Below are 18,940 nucleotides of genomic sequence, written 5' to 3'. Positions count from 1 at the left end.
ATGTGTGTTTAAGGGTCTTTCAATTTGTTAGAGTCAATAAAGTTTTAATTAGGCTGTAATTGAAGCAAGATATGTAAGCTGCAGTGTTTAAAAAATGACGCTATTGCCAGATAGCGTAGCAATGCTACCCACAGAGTGTTGTAATGTTGTTCTTCCTCAGCCCGAGGTATCGTAACGCTGGGATAGAGCATTGCAACGATGCTCATCCCAGCCCAGAATGTGTGCTGCAAGGAGTCAGTTTGTGGGGTTGGTCTGGTCCGATCGATTTAGTTGGTTGGAGGTCCGGTTCAACCATTATTGGTCGGATTCAGCATTTTTTGCAACTTTAGAGGTTCGATTCGGGCGGTTCGGATCCAGTTCAAGCGGTCCAAAAGTGTTTTGAAGCTGTTTTGGATTATTTTTGTAATAATTACCTTATTTGCTTATTTAGGATGCCAAAAATGTCCATATCAGTGTTTGTTTAATTATTTATGCATGTAATGTATGTTTTAATTAAATTAAATCTTATATGTGCATATTGTATGTCATGTAGATTTAAAATCCTACCATAGGAAAGCATGTTTCATGCATTAAAAATATGTTATAACTAGTTATAATATATAGTATGCATGATATGGGGTTTCATAAGTTTAATATAATTGTTATATTAAAATATGGAATGCTTGATGTATGTTATAGCATGTCTACAGTTTTATAAAGAGTTATAAAATGGGTTAAAGACATTTAAAATCTATAACGAAGATAAGCAGCATGCTCAATTAGGGTTTAATTCATAACAACTTGTTTTAATAATTAAAATAGGTCATTATCTCGTAAAACTTTAGTTACAAACTTAAATCGATCTATAATCCTGTTTAAGGCTGAAGGTACTTAAGTTAACGGTTTATGGAACACGTGCTACCTGGGGATTATAGCCGAATTAATTAGAAAATAATTTATTCTTGTTTTACACTTTATGAGCTAACAAAGGGACCTTATGGACTTATAGTTAGAAGTTCCAATGATATAAGATTAATTAATGGGTTATTTCTAAATATAGAAAAATGAATCAAAATATTTACAAAATATAGCAAAATTTTAGAGCTATTAGTGATAGATACTGATAAACACTGATAAACTTCTATTAGTGTCTATCAGTGACATTGATAGATACTGATAGAAGTCTATCAGTGTCTATCAATGTTTATCATTAATAGTTCTAAACTTTTATTATATCTTGTAAATATTTTCAACAATTTTACCATTTAAAATAATTTTTCTTAATTAATTAAACTTTTCAATTAAATTAATTAACATTCATTAACTATAGACCCACTAAAGACCCACAACTGCACTTTTCGAACTGAAGATATATTTCTATGTCCATGGATATAACCAATCAACAGTAAGTCGACTCTTCACGAACTGCTTGTAACTAAAGCTATGTCAAATTACCGTATTACTTCTGTAGTTACATCTAAGTATCACAGTATCACCGATCCCTCTAATGAACAAACTGTTTATAGTCTAATTATAAACTAATCTTTCTCAAGTTAGTGAGAGGGTGAGGCCTCAATGTTCAAGACCTAGAATAAGTTATTAAAGGAGCAATTCATCTACTTACTTAAAAGATAGGAATGAGTAAATTTCATCTTATGTAGCTGTGTTTCTAGCTTCCTACTCAAACAAATCCCCAAAGGATCACCCTTATAGACTAGAGTTCACAACTCACTCATGATTAAGGTCGAGTCACCTATGGGTTAATTCTGAATGTTTATCCTACATATTTCATGGTTGGGGGATTTTGAATGTTTATCCTACATATGTAGGATTAAGGTCGAGTCAGAATCTCGTGCTTATGGATACGTACCACTAAAATGAATTAAGGTTTGTAGTGTATGGATAAGGTTGAGTTAATGAAATTTAAATGTTAAATAAAATAACTTTTTATTTTATTAAATAAATAATTTGTGTATAAAAATTTATAAACTACGATACCTACGAGATTTAAGACACAAACTTTAACAGATGCCACATTCATGGCCACGGCAGATAGTCGTCCACTATGTGACCAAATTTGGCGTTGGGAGTACATGTTTTTCTTGTAGTTAATCTATTTTAGCAGTGACATAGCCTCCCCCGACGAGGTTCGGTTGATGACCATTATGACTCTCAAAATGGCATCGGAAGAGGGTTTTTTTCTTTATTATTATTATTATTATTCTTTAACATTTTTATGCTTTTTTCAATGCTTTTTGCAGTTAAGAAAGGATATATTTGTTGCAGTGTCTCGTGCATCTTCCACTAATGTGGATCGTTGGTGGTTGTAATGCACTATTTCTCTCTCTTTTGGAAGGGAATGAAAAATTGTTGCGCTTTCGTAGTGACTTGTCTAGCCGTAAAAGAACAGGTTTGTGATTGTTGAATTTAAGTGGGAATGAGAATTTGTGTTGTGCTTTTGTGGTGACTTGTTTGTTTTCTATGGAATTTTCCAAATTTTATTAAGATATGGAGGATGAAGAGGAAGATGAAGTTGGATCCATGATCAATCGACATCGGTATTTGCATCGACGTTGATCGTTGAAACTCGACATTGACATTGATGGCAACATTTGTATTGTTATTTGAATCGGCATTGACATTAGATTTTACATTGACATCGATCATTTAGTAAACTCACAAAGTACTATTTTGAGTATGAGGATGGGGATATTGGGTTAGATTAGATTAAGTTATTTGAGTTAGATATGGTTTAGATTATGTTATTTGGATTAATTAAATTTGATTTAGATTTAAGTTATTTCCTATTCGAATTATGATTTGGGAATAGATAGTTTAGAGTATGTTTGATTGATAACCAGGATTTTGTTTTGTTTCCAGATTCACCAACTTCAGCAAATATGGCAGATAATTCAGATTTTATTTTTGAAAACTGTTTTCAAATTTTATGTTTCAAACGGTGCAAATTCTGACAACATTTTTATGTTATCATTATATCCACATTTAGAATTCTAAATTTAAAAATATAAAATATATTAAATAAAGATAAAAACATGAAATACAATATGTTATGTTATAACTTCATTCATCTTTTAGAATTAAAATATTTATATAATGTATTATAAATTATATAATATTACAAAATAATATTTATACAAAATTTTCTTTAGCATAAAACATATTCATAAATAAATTAATAATAGTTTATTATCATTTAATATTTAATAAGTAATATACTACAACTAGTTTTATGGTTTATATTTTAAATAATTGTTTAAGAGTGGATTTGGTTTAATTTTTCAAGTGTTTAATTTTGAAAATAATTCATTTTGAGAAATTGAAGTGTTTGGTGGCCGCTCAAAATAGCTTTTAAAACACTTTTAAATTTTATTTTAAATAGTTTTATCAAAGGAGTTTAAATAAAAATGATATTTTTTACAGAAAAAAACTTGTTTCTCTAGTCAATCCAAACAGATCCTAAATTAGAATCTAATTTATGAATCGCTATACCAAACACGTATCTGAAAACATAAAATACAATTATATTTTTAAATTTTTGTTTTTAGATTCTCTAATAAACAAGCCTTAAGTCTTTTCATTAGTATAAATATAGTTTATTAAGTCTCTGTCAGTTAAGCACTTTTCCATTTGATAGAAACCTAACCACTTTTTGTATTCTCTCTAGTCCCAGGTCAAAGTTCATGAACCCCAAACGGTCGATCGGTCCAAAAATGAAAAAATTAGGATCCAATTAAAAAATTGTGAACTCCTATCTTGAGAAGACATTGTTGAGGATCCTAGATTGAAAAAATGGAGAGATCTCACGCTCTTTTTAATCTAGATGAATTACTCCTTCCATCGAAACTAATTTAGGGGTGGATCTTATTATGTTTATTTGATATTAAAAAAAAAAAAATCATCCTTACCATTCCACTCAAACTTGTAATTACAAAATTTAAATCGGTGAACTTGTAAGATTACAAACAATAATTATAATAAATTAATTCCAATAATCCAATAAGACATGATTTTAATTGAGTTTTGGTTCAACCCAATTAATAGTTAATTAATTAATTAACTAATTAATGGCTTGAAATTTTGCATGAGAGGGACGTGAGAGGGAGACATTTTTGCATGCATAATGGAAGCAGGTTAGCACAGCTGATACATCATCTATTTAATTGAATTAAAAGAAATACTAGAAAATCAAAATGAAAATGGAAATGATATTATAAAAGTAATACATAATACGAACGATTTTGTTTGGCAAAAATGTTTCACAGATGGGACATGGGAATAAGATTTATTCCCGTCGAGACAGCGTATAAGTTATTCTCGCATGTTTTTTTTATTTTTATTTTTATTTTTTTAAATATACTCTCGTCAAAGGGTATTTGATACCTTTCTAAAAGTAAGGGTTTATTTCTTTTTTTTTTAAAAAAAAATAATAATAATTTCATTCTCTCTCCCTCTCTTTTTTTCTTTATAGATTTTTATTTTTTTTATTTAATATGTTTGTTATATTTTAAATTTTCTAGCGTTTAAATTAAATGTATAATAAAACATATTGTATAGAATTTATTTGATAATAATATATTATTAAAGAGAAATTGCAATTGGTAATAACACTTTTATGGATAATAACTCCTACAAGTTATATGGTTTATCATTAAGAGGCTATTTGTTTTTTTGAAAATATAGAAAACCAAAATCTTTAGATGCCTGAAATTATAGATACTTGAAATTATGCATGTTCGACATTTTTAGCTAATTAAGAGATGTCTACGGGGTGGGATGGGGACGGGGGAGGCTTCCCCGTCCTCATCCCGACCCCTTATTCATTTTCCGTCCCTGTGGGGACAGGTGCGGGGATTCCCCGCGGGAAAATTTTTTCCGTTTGTTTTATTTTTAATATATTCATTTTTAGCAATTTTGTTATTCTCAATCAAATAAAATTATATATATTAAATGAGTTATTTTCAATAAGTTTTTCATTAAAAGAAAATAGTATAAAAATTCATTATAAAAATAATACTATTACATGTGTAAAAATATAATTTAATCCTATAATTTCTAAAAGTTAAAATTTAAATATTACAATATCATAGTCAAGCTTTCCATTTAAATACTACAACATTTGTGGCTTAAAGTAAAAAGTCTTATTATTAAAACAATTTAGATATGTATTAAAATACAAAAAAGTTTAAATGAAAATTAGAAAATAATTAACTTTTCATACCATAATTTTTGTAAAAAGTATATAGATAAAATTATTATTATTATTATTATTATTATAACTATTATAATAATTATTATTATAAACTCATATTCTATTTATGTAAATAGAATATGATATGATAATAATGATGATGAGTAATTATTATTATATAAATATAATTATATAATATATTCATTGGGATATGGATGGGGTCGGGGGTGGGGACCCTGTTTAGCCAACAGGACAAAAATTATCCCCGCTCCCTCCCCCATTCCCCGTTTAATCGGGGATTCCTCACCTCATTCGAAGCGGGTCTTCGCAGGGCCCTGACCCTGCAGGGTAAATGGATATCCCTGTAACTACATTTGTTTTGCAAGAATATTTTTTAAAATGTTTGGAAATACTTGTATAACTATGTTTGTTTTGTAAGATTTATACTCGAGAATGTCTGAAATCTATATAATTCCAAGAAGGCCTTAAGGTTGTTCAATAATTCATAACTAACTTAATATAATTTTAACTTATATAACATATTTGTTTTTAAATTAAATTAATATAGTTTTATTGTTTTATTTGTTATTGTTCTCCACAAAATAAAGAAGAATGATATTCTTATTTATTTATATAATATATGAGGGGAAAAAAGACTAAAAAAAAGTAAAAAGGGAATGTCCTCAATATTAGAATACAAAAAATCCATGTTTTAGGAGGACATCCAAAACTTCCGATAATGCGCTCCCCGAAATCTTCAAATGCTTGAGCATCTTACATTACCACAAAACAAATGCGAAAATTCAGATACCCATTCCATGAGAATCTTGGATTCCTGTAAAACAAACGATAGAGAGTTGGATCTAAATTTATTGTATATTTGCAAATTTTTTTACATTGTACTACGTGCTAATACTTTTGACCTAATTGTTATATTTGCAACTATTTTCTTAATTAATTATGATGGATAAGAATATATTAAAAAATCTAGTAGTTTTTTTTTAAAATATTAGTTAATTAATAATCTACAAATTTAAATAATTCACTTTTTAAATTAATCAATTATATGAATTATTCTAATAATAAAAAATTGACTATTTTACTAAAATTGTTCCTCCATTAATTACTTGTATTAATAAATTAACCTATAATTTTCAGTAAATTAAATAAATATATATTCATTTATTCAAATATTAATTATTTATTCGTGAAATTTATCACAATTATTAAATGAAAAGCTATATATTGATGAGAAAAACATTTGTTTATATAAAATTCCATAACATTCTTTCGCAGAATCAAACACAATTATCTTATTACCATGCATCTATTATTCGATTCTCAGAATCTTATTCTGGGGCATCCATTGTTGATCAACATCAAATGAAACTTTAAACAAATGGCTATCAAATTTAATCAAGATATCTTCGGTATCAAAAGATGTAAATTTAAAAAGATATGTATTGTTTATCTTTTGACTTTCTAGTAAACACCCAACGAACAAAGTTTATTTTGTTCCCTATAAATAAAGTTTGACTCACTGTTAGTGTTGCACCTTCAATCGAGATCCTCCTGCCTCTGGCTATCTGTAAGCTTTAATTTACTACTTTTTTCTCAAGTTTGTGTGTTCTCTTCTCATTAGCATTACATTACATTACATATATTCCACTTAACTCCATTATAATTCTTTCTACTTCGAGTGCCTTTCAAATTTTACATGTGTTAGACTAAATTATGAATTTTCTTGTTATTTGCTGCTTTAATGTTCGCTATTAGTTTATTATATATTTCTTTAGTCTTTATTATTTATTTCCGTTAACCAATAGTTATCGTACATGTAAAAATCTATCATGAAAGGTGGTCTTCAAGCCAAAAAATAGAATGTTCAAAGACAAAAGAGATCAAAATGAATAGCAGAATCCGTCCATTAAAGGATGGCATTCAAGCCAAACAGTAGAATGCCAAAATCTGTAGGCATGTGATGCTAAAACGTGAAATCTGAAGGCATTGTACATGCAAGACTTTAACTAAGCCGCTATAAATATGTAATGAGAGGAATATTCTACGTATCTTATAATTTTGGGAGGCTTTTAAATACTTGTTCGATTTAGGGTTGTCAAGATAGTGCCTCTTTCGGTGTACTATTCTTTGATCATGTTTTTAGATCGGATGTCCATTTGGACATAATGGACTTTGATATGATATCATGTTTGATAAACATGAAGTTCAGTCTCAAAATTAATTGATAATGAGAGTAGTTCATGTATATTATTATAACATTGCGAGGACCTTTTAATTTTTTTTGTAGTGTTAGATGATATAATATTAAATCTGTCTTCTTTGAAAAGCTTAAATTTTTTTTGTTCAATGGGTGATTTAAGATGGTACCAGAGCAGATGGTCAACGAGATTCTATGTTCTTCAAACCTTGCAATGTTATTTCCTCCCAATTAATATTGACTTTCACTTGTTGGATTTCGGCAAGATATTTTCTCTAATAATGTTTTTGCCCAAAATAAGTAAGAAAGAGTAAAACGCAATGGTTGTATGTATTAATTTGGGTATGCAACATCTTGTATTTGAGTTTTCATTTCATTGCTAGCTAGGTTGTTGTAGAACATTATATATCTTACTTTTTTTTGCTTGATATTTGTTTGGATGCATATCATACATGCACTTGCTAATTATATACATATATAATATGCTTAATTATTCCTACATATATTAATGTTGTTGTCTATTTTATTAGGATTGAAAATGTCAAGTGAAACAGTGAATGTGGATGACTTCAAAGAATTGGCTAAGCAGGCACTTCCAAGGATGTATTACGATTACTATGCAGGCCGTGAGGATCGAGGAACAGATATGTTCAAGGCATTAGCTCTTGGTGCTCAGGCAGTCCTTGTAAGCTCTATATATATTTCAACTCATTTCAAAGGATCTATTATCACTCTTCTATTCAAACGTAAAACTGTGCTATGTTCAAAACGTTTTACGAGGTTGATTTAATGAAAATATCGATAAAATATTGAATATCAATGGAGTTTTGGAAAGGACGGGCATAAAAACAAAAAGTTTAAAAAAGATGTATTTAGATTAATAAATAAACATTTTATGCATGTTGAAATGTCTATTGTTTATAATATATAATGAAAATATCAATTCATCTTTTATGTTGACGTTGAATACGTATGTAGATATGTGAAAATATTGATGAAAATATCGACCTGACGATAAAAAATTATTCCAAGTGGGAATAGTGACATTGTTTTCTGCATTTTAAAACTATTTCAATATTTATTCTTTTAGATTTCTAGAATTAATAGTTATGCTTTTATTTCCTTGATGGAATGTTTTGGGGATTATTTCCAAAAGAAAAAAACAAAGAAAGAAAGAATGTTTTGGGGATCCGAATAAAGAAAAGCTAATTTGGTTTTAAAATGGTTTGTTTATAGATGTTTTATTATTTATTCATTAATCAACTTTATTTAGGGAAATAGTGAATAAATATTTATCCATTGGTTTCATATTTAAACTATCATACAAGTAGTAATGATTTACGATAAATCGTTACAAAACATGAAGGCATATTTACCAATTTGATAGAAGTTTTTAGGAAAATCACACCAAAGTGAGTAAAAAGAAAACACACTTAAATAGAAATGAATATTCAAATATTTGTTTAAAAAAAAAAAAAAAGTTGAAAGGGTTTTTATATAGTTGTAGAAGATCTAAGAATTGATTATACATCGATTTAAGGTAAATCCGTAAATTTTAGAAATTAAATTATAAAAAGAAATAGATAGAACTTTACATATTCTACCTTGTTTATCTCTTTAAATACTTTTAGGTTTTGTACGGATGTGATCATGTGAACAAAAATAATGAATAGTAAATGTTAATGTTAATTTTTATTTTTATATTAATTAAGTAATAATAACTAATAAAACAATTATGTCAAACCGAGCATACCTCAATTAATATTCAAGTGTGCTAAAACCACGAGATCCGTGGTTCGAATCCTCCTATCTCAATTATATTTTTAAAAAAATAATAAAACAATTCTAACAAAATATATGTAATAAATAATTTTTAAAAAAATCATGAGAACGTGGGTAAGAAGATTTTTTTTTCTTCTAAATATCAATTTTTAGCTTTTAAAACAACTTGACAAGGGAAATTTAAGTTTATTTTAAAAATAATGGATAATGTTGTAAATTTAAGATTTGGTAAAATGACAACATAGTCTAAAAATGATTCGCCTCTTTAGCCAAAGTTAGTTAAAGATTTCATGTTTCTTACTTCGATTCTATACTTGTCTAGAAATATCAAGTCTCTAGAATTAATTGTACTTTGAGTATTTGACTACTATAATTTCTTTTTTTAGCAAAATTTGATTATTACTACAATTGATTGCACTTTAAGAGGGCATTTAGGGCATTTGTGCCACTTTTTCTCCTTTCTCTCTCTCTCTTTTTTTTTTTTTTTGAAAGAAACCCTAAATTCATCCCGCTCTATTTTTAAAATATATGTTATTTTTTCAAAAGTTACAACATTACCGTCGACTTTTCATAAACATTTCAAAACTAATCTTAGAAAATGAAAATTTGGACATGTGGGTTTTTCTACGAATCTTAATAGTATGAACCCTTATAAGAATCCTTATAAGAATGATGATGCATATTTTTGTTTTTTTTAGGGTAAAATATCTTATGAACCAGTGAATGTGGAAGACTTTAGAGAATTGGCAAGATTAGCACTTCCAAAAATGTACTATGATTTCTATGCCGGGGGAGCTGAAGACGAACACACACTTAGAGAGAACATACAAGCTTTCCAAAGAATCACGTAAATAAATTAGTTTTAAGCTAACTAATGATTATTCATTACTTTGAAAAAGTGACATGCTATCTATTAGAGTTTTTTTTATACGGATGATCTATTCTCAGCCTTCTAAATGATTAATGACTTGTCTAAAAACAAATGAGATCTGATCTTCAAGTTATTTCAAAGCGTACTATCGTATTTTATACAATATTATATTAGAGATGATAATATCTATCGTAGTTCTAATGCGATGACCATGCCTATCCCGATATTCATTTTTCTCCACTCCACCGTATAATATCCATGGTGAAAGCACATCAAAGTTTGAGAAAAATGAAGATCGTGATAGACATGGTCATCTCTAATGCAATATTGTATAAAACGTGGTAGTGCACTTTGACACATAAGCAGAAGTTTAGAATTTATTAATAATTTAGGAGGATTGAGATTGGATTATCTGTACCAAAAACCTCTATATATTATATTATTTATTCATGGTTTATATATATAGGATTCGACCTCGAATTCTGGTGGATGTTAGCCAAATTGATACTTCAACAACCATATTAGGGCATCGAATCTCTACACCTATTTTGGTTGCTCCCACAGCTGCACATAAGTTGGCATTCCATGAAGGTTAAACCAACTCTTTGGTATATTGCTTAAGTTGATAATCATGTTCATTCTACTTTTTCTTCATCATATATGATATATCTTTTCTTTTAGGAGAATTAGCCACAGCCAGAGCAACTGCTGCTGCTAAAACTATAATGGTACTACTCGTTCAATACTATTTTTGGTCTCTGTATTTTAAACTTTGATTTATTTTGAACTTTGTACTTTTAGAACCTTCGTTTTTTTCCTTTGAACTTTGGTTCATCTTGGTTTTGTTCATTTGGTCGTCCTTCAACTTTATAATAGTAATCATATTTTGATATCTTAAAAATAAAGAATTAAAATAATTATTTTACTAAAATGACCGAAATAAACTTTTTGAAAATATGGAGAGCAAAATTAACTGAAACTAATTAATAATATTTAATCTACTGTATTCATTTATTCTTTATTTTTTAATATCTATCCATTTTACACTCAACTTTAATTATTAGTTATTTATTATTCATTTTAAATCACACCTTGAAGAGTGTAATGTCACGTAGATTTTTTTTTAAAAAAAAACAAAGATTCAATTAAGTAAAAAAAAAAAAAAATTAGACATTAATAATTAACAATAGTTTGTATTAAATGATAGTTAAAGTAAAAACCATAAAATGCAACTTTTCGAAACATCTTGAAAAAAGTGTAAAACTTGCATGAATTTTCAAATTTTCACAAAATATCAATTAATTAAATTAAGAGAAATGATATTACAATCTATTTGTGTCTATCAGGGATAGATAATAATCGTCTATCAATATCTATCACTGATAGATAGTGACATTTTGTTATATTTATAAATATATTTTGGTTCATTTTTTTATATTTGAAAACAACTCAATTTCAAAACAGAAATTAAATTTGATTTTAACAATCATCCCTTCAAACCAAAATTTAAAATGAATGTTTTCTGTTGCTATTTATTTATTTTCTACGCAACTATTATAATTTTAAGAAATCCAAAAGATATTTTATTATCCAAAAAATGTGACATATATTACAATCAAAGTGTTAAAATATGAAATCAAAATAATTTAATACTATATATAATTTCAAGAGATACCAAACATTTTTCTTTTATATGATAATCTAGATTTTTCTATTAAAAGTAAATCTAAGTTTTGTAAGTAAAATATTGAATATTGTCAAATGTAACCTTCTTGGTAAATATATCATACCAAAAATATTAAATTTATATTATTACTCAAAGAATATATGAAATCATTGAAAAAAAATATTACACATGTACACGTAATCATTTACTAGTATCATTGTCAAAGTGAGCATAACATATATGTCAGCGATTACAAGATCTGTGGTTTAAATTCCCCCACATTTATTATACTAAAATAAAATTTACTAGTATCACCATGACTTTGGTTCATGGGAGGGAATGGAAAATGATATTCTATTACCATGTTTGGCACAAGTTTTTAACTTAGCGAATGAAAATATATTATTCCAATACCTTTCATATTCCCATTATGGAAGTTTTTATAACCACCCCAATAGATGGATTTTCTCTATTTCCAATGGTTTCTCTCTCTTATTTTTTATCTTTTCATTTTATTTGTTTTTATCTTCGTTGATATTGGTTAATTTATTTAATTTTTATAAATATATCTAAATTAAATTTATAATTGACATATATAGTTAATTTTATTAATAATAATACTAATATAATAATTTATTCTATTATTATGAATTAATATGAAAAATCATAATCTTTTCGAAAAAAATATGAATAACCATTTTTGTATTTGCTTAAATCCCTTTTTATTGGTAATTTATATTAACAAAATTAGTTATTTATTAAAATTATTAATTAGTCTTTAAAAAAATATCAATTAATTAATTAATGATAAAATAAGTTAATTTTTTCAATTAAACAATTTTGTACACTTGTACTTTTGATTTTAATCTATAATCGTAGTCATTTTCTTAAAATTAAAAACATTGTTTGATGATTTAAAATCAATTGGTTTATATCAACTTCTTTTTTATATATATAAGGTTTATAATAGACATTAAACAATTAATAAATTAACTCTTCAATTAACAAAAAAAAAATTGATATTTAAATTAATTACCAATATTTTTTTGATAAAATTTGATAATATAAATGTACAATATAAAAATTTCATTTGACAATAAATATATTAAACTAGAGGGTAAGTGGGTAAATTTTATTAAATTTAAGTGGGTAAATTTTATTAAATTTTAATGGTTTAAAATTGATTTAGTAACTTAATGTAATAAAAATAAATGAAGGTTTTAAACTTTATAATCGCATAAAAAGGTATAAAAAATTCTCAGATATCCTATTCTCATTCCTATATATAACCAAACATAGTCGTCTTTGACTCTCATATATTCTTTATTCTCGAACATCTATAAAATCTTAATCTAAACAGTCCTAAAAGTTAGTGAAGTTAATTTGCCAAATCGAAACCACAAGGTCAGTGATTTGAATCCCTCTACCCTAAATTGTACTTAGTAAAAGGAAAAAAAATAGAAGTTATTTTACTAGTGTAATTCGGTTGATTGAAATTACTTTGGTTTGTGTTTGTAGGTTCTGTCCTACTCTTCAACCTGTTCAATAGAGGAAGTTGCCTCTAGTTGCAATGCTGTCCGTTTCTTTCAATTATATGTAAATAATACTTTCCTTTGCACATTTTACTATTCCAATTTCAATCCTTTACTATAACCGGACATGTTTGAGAATGATTTTGAGATTGTTAAAATCACTTTTATCAAAAAAAATCATTTCGAAACATGTCTTTAATCACTCAAAATTAATTCAATTTTTTTTTAATTTACACTTTTCAATGTAGTTTCATATTATCAAAGTTGGTTTTTTGAATGATCAAAAATATACTTGAAGGATAATTTTTTAAAATGATAAAATTGATTGTACCTATTTTCAGAATCACTCCCAAACATATTCCTAGTTTAGATTCTGATTCCGCAATCATCAGATATTCCGAAGGCGCGATATCTCGAGGCAACTAGTAGAGAGAGCAGAGAGATTTGGATACAAGGCAATTGTACTCACTGCCGATACTCCTCGACTTGGTAGAAGGGAGGCTGATATAAAGAACAAGTACCAATACCTTTCACATTCTCTGTTTATTTTTTTTATTTTTTAAAATTAAGTCTATAGATATTATTTTCACCTCCAAATTTCTTCTTCTATAATCTATTTTTTATCAATGGTTTAAACAACCAAATCAAAATTTGAAAACTAAAAAGAGTAGTTTTTAAAAACTTATTTTTGTTTTTGGAATTTGACTAAAAATTCAATCATTATATTTAAAGAAAGATGCAGATCATTTTAAGAACTAGTGATGAAATAAGCTTAATTTTAAAAAACAAGAAACAAAAAATAAAATGGTTACCAAGGAGGCCTAAGCTATCCTTTGGTTTCTGTCTAATCTTTGATTAAATATGTAGGATGATTGCAATTCCAGAGAAGAACCTTGAAGGCCTCATAAGTATTGACGTTGGCTGTGTGAGTACAAATACAAAATGGAGGAAGTTTTTAATCTGGGGTATGCCTTTTTAGTTTCCCTCAAGCATAATCCTAAGCTTATTTACGTCTTGCAATAAACTTACGCAGGATCGAGGTTCAAAATTCGAAGCTTTTGCTAACAAAACCTTGGATGCTTCTCTGCGTTGGGAAGTATGTGCAATAAAACTGCTTGAATTGTTGTATGTATGTCTATTTGCTTTTGAGTTTAGTTTGTAATATGTTAGTATCCACAGGACATAGAATGGTTAAGATCAATCACTACTCTGCCAATTCTGATAAAGGGAATTCTCACTCATGAAGATGGTAAGCTTAAGATATTAGAATCGAGAACTGAGGCTTCTTTAGTTTCCTTCTGGTTTATGAGTCATTAAACATGCTCAATGATTGGCAGCAACAAAAGCTGTGGAAGCAGGTGTTGATGGAATTATAGTGTCCAATCATGGAGCTCGCCAACTAGACTTTGCTCCAGCCACTGTTTCTGTTCTTGAAGAGGCATGTTTCATTATGTACTACTACACTTATCTGAGTTAACAAAAGATGTGAAAATAGGGAGATACAAAAAATTACTCCAATTTCTGCTTAAACTAATTTCAACTTGATTAGAATGAGAGACAAGCTTTATCAAGTATAGTTTACCAATAATTGTAGTAATAATTCATCAGTGGTGCATGCTTTTTTAAACTCAGAAAATTTGATGCAGGTAGTCCATGCTGTCAAGGGTAAAGTTCCTGTGCTGTTAGATGGAGGTGTGCGGCGAGGAACGGATGTGTTCAAGGCACTAGCCCTTGGTGCTCATGCAGTTCTTGTAAAATTCCTTTATCTGCTCAACCTTTTTTCAAAATTCCCGAACTAAACACAAAGTTGAAAGTTTAGAGTTTCATTCAACATAAAATTCAATTTTAAAGTTAACTTTAAAGAAATTTAAATATATCGAGAATCTTTTGGATACAAAGTTGAAAGTTTAACTAAATAATCGAAGTTTGTTTCTTGTTTCTGAGAAATATTCCCCGGAAAAGTGGATTTTTTTATTAAATGGGCATGGATATTCTCTCTGATTGTAGAATTGGTTGTGATTTGATTCAGATTGGGAGACCAGTTTTATTTGGGCTAGCAGCAAAGGGAGAGGAGGGAGTAAGAAAAGTGTTGGAAATGCTGAAGAATGAGTTAGAGACAAGTATGGCACTTTCTGGTTGCCCATGTGTAAAGGACATTACTAGAAGCCATGTGAGGACACACTATGATAAGCTACAGTCAATGCTTTGATGTGTTTGCTTGATAATATAAGCAACTCTTACCTTGCTTGGCTTACAAAAAGAAGAAAGAGGGCTAGGAATTATGCAAAACTAATATATAATTGTTGTTCTAACTAATGAGAGGGAAATGAGAAAAATGGGAAGTGTGTTTATTTCATTCTAGAAAACTCCATATAAATACATATCTTGAATCTACAAATAGATTCCACAATGTTAGCAACTAATCCCACTAACTCCACAAGAATAGGAACTTAGACTTAACTACAACTAAAAATAACTTCAACTATTTTCTAGAAACTAGAAATTGACTAGACCAACTCAAAAACTAATTTGCAATTTCGAGTTACTAACATTCTCCTCCTAACTCAAATACTGCAAACACCTAACTTGCTCCTAAGAGCTTGAAAATGACTCACACAAAAAGACTTAGTGAAGATATCAGCTATTTGTTCTTCTGAGCTGCAATGTACCGGCTGCACTTCTCCTTCCTTATGCATCTCTCTCATAACATAATACTTGATCTTAAAATGTTTGGTCCTTCCATGAAAGACTGGATTCAATGAAATGGTTAGAGTGGCTTGATTATCCACAAACACCTTTACACACTTTTCCTGCTTCAGATGCAAGTCATGCATCAATTTCTTCAACCAAATAGCTTGGTTGACTGTTGTCGTCGCTGCAATGAACTCAGCTTCTGCAGTTGACTGAGCCACTATATCTTGCTTTTTTTTAACACCATGAGAAACATCCTGAGCCAAAAGTGAAACAATAGCTAGAGGTGCTCTTCATATCATCTAATGACCCAGCCCAATCACTATCTGAGTAGCCTTGCAACTCAAAATTTTCAACTTTACTAAATTTTATCCCAAAAGACAGTGTGCCTTTCAGATATCTCATAACCCTTTTTTAAGCAACCATATGATTCTTGCTTGGACACTGAAGAAATCTACATAAGAAACTTACAATGTACATAATGTCAGGCCTAGTGGATGTGAGATATATGAGGCATCCAACTAGACTTCTGTACACATTCTCATCGGCAGGTTCCTCTCCATCATCCTTTTGCAACTTCTCCTTCTAAATCATTAGAGTGTTCACACTCTTACACTCCTCCATATTGAACCTCTTCAATATCTCTCTTACATACTTCTTCTGACAGAGGAGCATTTCATTTTGCCTTTGCTGAATCTCCATACCTAGGAAGTAATGCATCAGACCTAGATCAGTCATCTCAAACACCTTCATCATTTCTTGCTTGAATATCTTTATTTGAACATCATCACTTCCTATCACTAGCAAATCATCTACATAGAGAGATACAATCACAATAGCATTATTTGATTTCTTCACATAGAGTATGGATTCATTTAGACTCTTCACAAAACCCAGGTTCAGCAAGTGATCATCCATCTTGCTGTACCATGCCCTAGGAGTTTGCGTCAACCCATAGAGAGCCTTCTTCAACAAATAAACCTTCTGCTCTTGTCTTGGTATGATGAATCTGTCTGGTTGCTCAACATATATCTCTTTTTCTAACACTTTATTTAGGAATGCTGACTTCACATCTAGTTGATACACCTTCCAACCATGTTGGGCTGACACAGCCAGTAGCAACTTGATTGTGTCCATTCTTGCAACTGGTGCAAAAGTCTAAAAAAAACTCAATTCCCCAGACTTGTGCATACCCTTTTACCACTAACCTGGCCTTGAGCTTGTTTACAGAGCCATCTGGGTTCAATTTGGTTTTGAAAACTCATTTGACTCCAATCACTTTCCTGTCTGCAGGCTTCTCCACCAACTCCCATGTATTGTTTTTCTCTATCATACTCAACTCTTCCTTCATTGCCTCTATCCATTTCATATCGCTTTTAGCTTCTTCATATCCTGCAGGCTCTAATGCATCTACACTACTTCTTTCATACATCTCCCTCAATAGTTTAGTCCCTCTAACTGGTGCATCACCAACTAATTCATTAGGATCCAGAGAGACTTCTTGTTGCTTCACCTCTGCTTCTTCTATCCAATCCCACTCCTCATCCTCCAAAAATTGAACATCTTTGCTAATCACCATCTTCTCTGTGTGAGGTTGATAGATCTTGTAGGTTTTGGACACCATGCTATAGCCTACAAAGATTCCTAGTTCGACATTTTCACTCAACTTGTCTATTTTCACCTGTGGAACATAAGAAAACCATAAGCAGCCAAACATCTTCAAATTTGTCAATTTTGGTTTAGTACCAAACCAAGCTTCATAAGGTGTCTTCTTCTCAATACCCTCGTAGGTAGTCTATTCAATAGAAAGACTGTTGTGTTTGTTGCTTCAGCCTAAAATTCCTTTGGCAAGTTTTTCTCATGCAATAAGCATCTTGTCATTTCCATAATACTTCTGTTCTTCCTCTCTCACTAACTCCATTTTGCTGTGGAGAATATGGAGTAGTGAGTTGATGCTTTATCCCAACTTCTTCACAGAAGGAATTAAACCTTTACGATGTATATTCAATCCCATTATCAGTTCTTACCACCTGAATCTTACAGCCATTTTGATTCTCAACCCATCTCTTAAACTTCAGAAACACTTTAGCTACTTCAGACTTATACTTCATGAAATATATCCAACACATTCTGGTATAACCATCAATAAAGATAATGAAATACCTGCTACCATTTAGTGAGAGAGTTGGTTGAGGTCCACACAAGTCAGCGTAGATGAGCTGCAACTTCTCAGTTACTTTCCATTGTGACTTCTTGAAAGGCAGCCTTGTTTGCTTCCCCGTTAAACAAGCTCTGCAGTTTATTTTCAGCTCCTTCAAAATTGGTACTCCTAGTGTCATCTCAGTCTTCTGCAGATACTGCAACCCTTTCTGATGAAAATGCGCCAACCTTTTGTGCCATAACTCAGTGTCATTCACTTGACACTTGAAAGCTATATGCTCCTTCTCAAGTGGATCCAATGAAAAGCTCTTGTGCTGCATCTTTATTTTGAACAACTCATTCCCATTGGAATCAGAAATGAGGCATTTTCCTTCTTCAAACAACACTTTGAATCCATTCTATACTAATTGACCAACGCTTAACAAGTTTTGATCAATTTCTGGGACAAACAACACTTCAGTAATCAACTTAGTTCCAGCACAGCTCTCTATTGACACTGTGCCCTTCCCCTTTACTTCTAGATACTCACCGTTTCCTATCTTCACCCTTGACTTAAATGACGTGTCAAGGTCCTTGAACAACTCTTTATCACTTGTCATGTGATTGGTACACCCACTATTAACCAACCAACCATCACATTGCGTGACTGATGAGAAACAAGTAGCCATAAAGAGTTGATCTTCTTCTTTCTATACTATAACATGTGCTCCTCCTTGCTGTTAAGTTTTTGCTTCCTTATAGAATCGTTCAATGTGCCCCAATAAATGACATCTTCTACACTTCACATCTGGCCTTCTCCAGTATCTGAAATGTGGATGATTCTGCTTCCCAC

At 29.7% G+C, this 18,940-nt stretch overlaps 1 protein-coding gene across 1 annotated transcript; it reads left to right on the top strand.

The window, feature by feature from the left end:
- Window positions 1-6,638: 6,638 nt before the first annotated feature.
- LOC120085178 (peroxisomal (S)-2-hydroxy-acid oxidase GLO4-like) lies at window positions 6,639-15,651 on the top strand. The gene is made up of 13 exons (XM_039041098.1): window positions 6,639-6,776; window positions 7,937-8,091; window positions 9,887-10,035; window positions 10,526-10,650; window positions 10,741-10,787; window positions 13,244-13,321; window positions 13,650-13,774; window positions 14,125-14,182; window positions 14,291-14,353; window positions 14,437-14,506; window positions 14,595-14,695; window positions 14,904-15,008; window positions 15,287-15,651. Exons 2-13 carry the CDS (start codon window positions 7,945-7,947, stop codon window positions 15,464-15,466), a joined length of 1,248 nt encoding a protein of 415 aa, XP_038897026.1. The 5' UTR covers window positions 6,639-6,776; window positions 7,937-7,944; the 3' UTR covers window positions 15,467-15,651.
- Window positions 15,652-18,940: the final 3,289 nt, after the last annotated feature.

This window comes from Benincasa hispida, chromosome 1 (genome assembly GCF_009727055.1).
Source record: "Benincasa hispida cultivar B227 chromosome 1, ASM972705v1, whole genome shotgun sequence".
Taxonomy (NCBI): Eukaryota; Viridiplantae; Streptophyta; class Magnoliopsida; order Cucurbitales; family Cucurbitaceae; genus Benincasa; species Benincasa hispida.
This window is presented reverse-complemented; position numbering and strand designations above follow the sequence as displayed.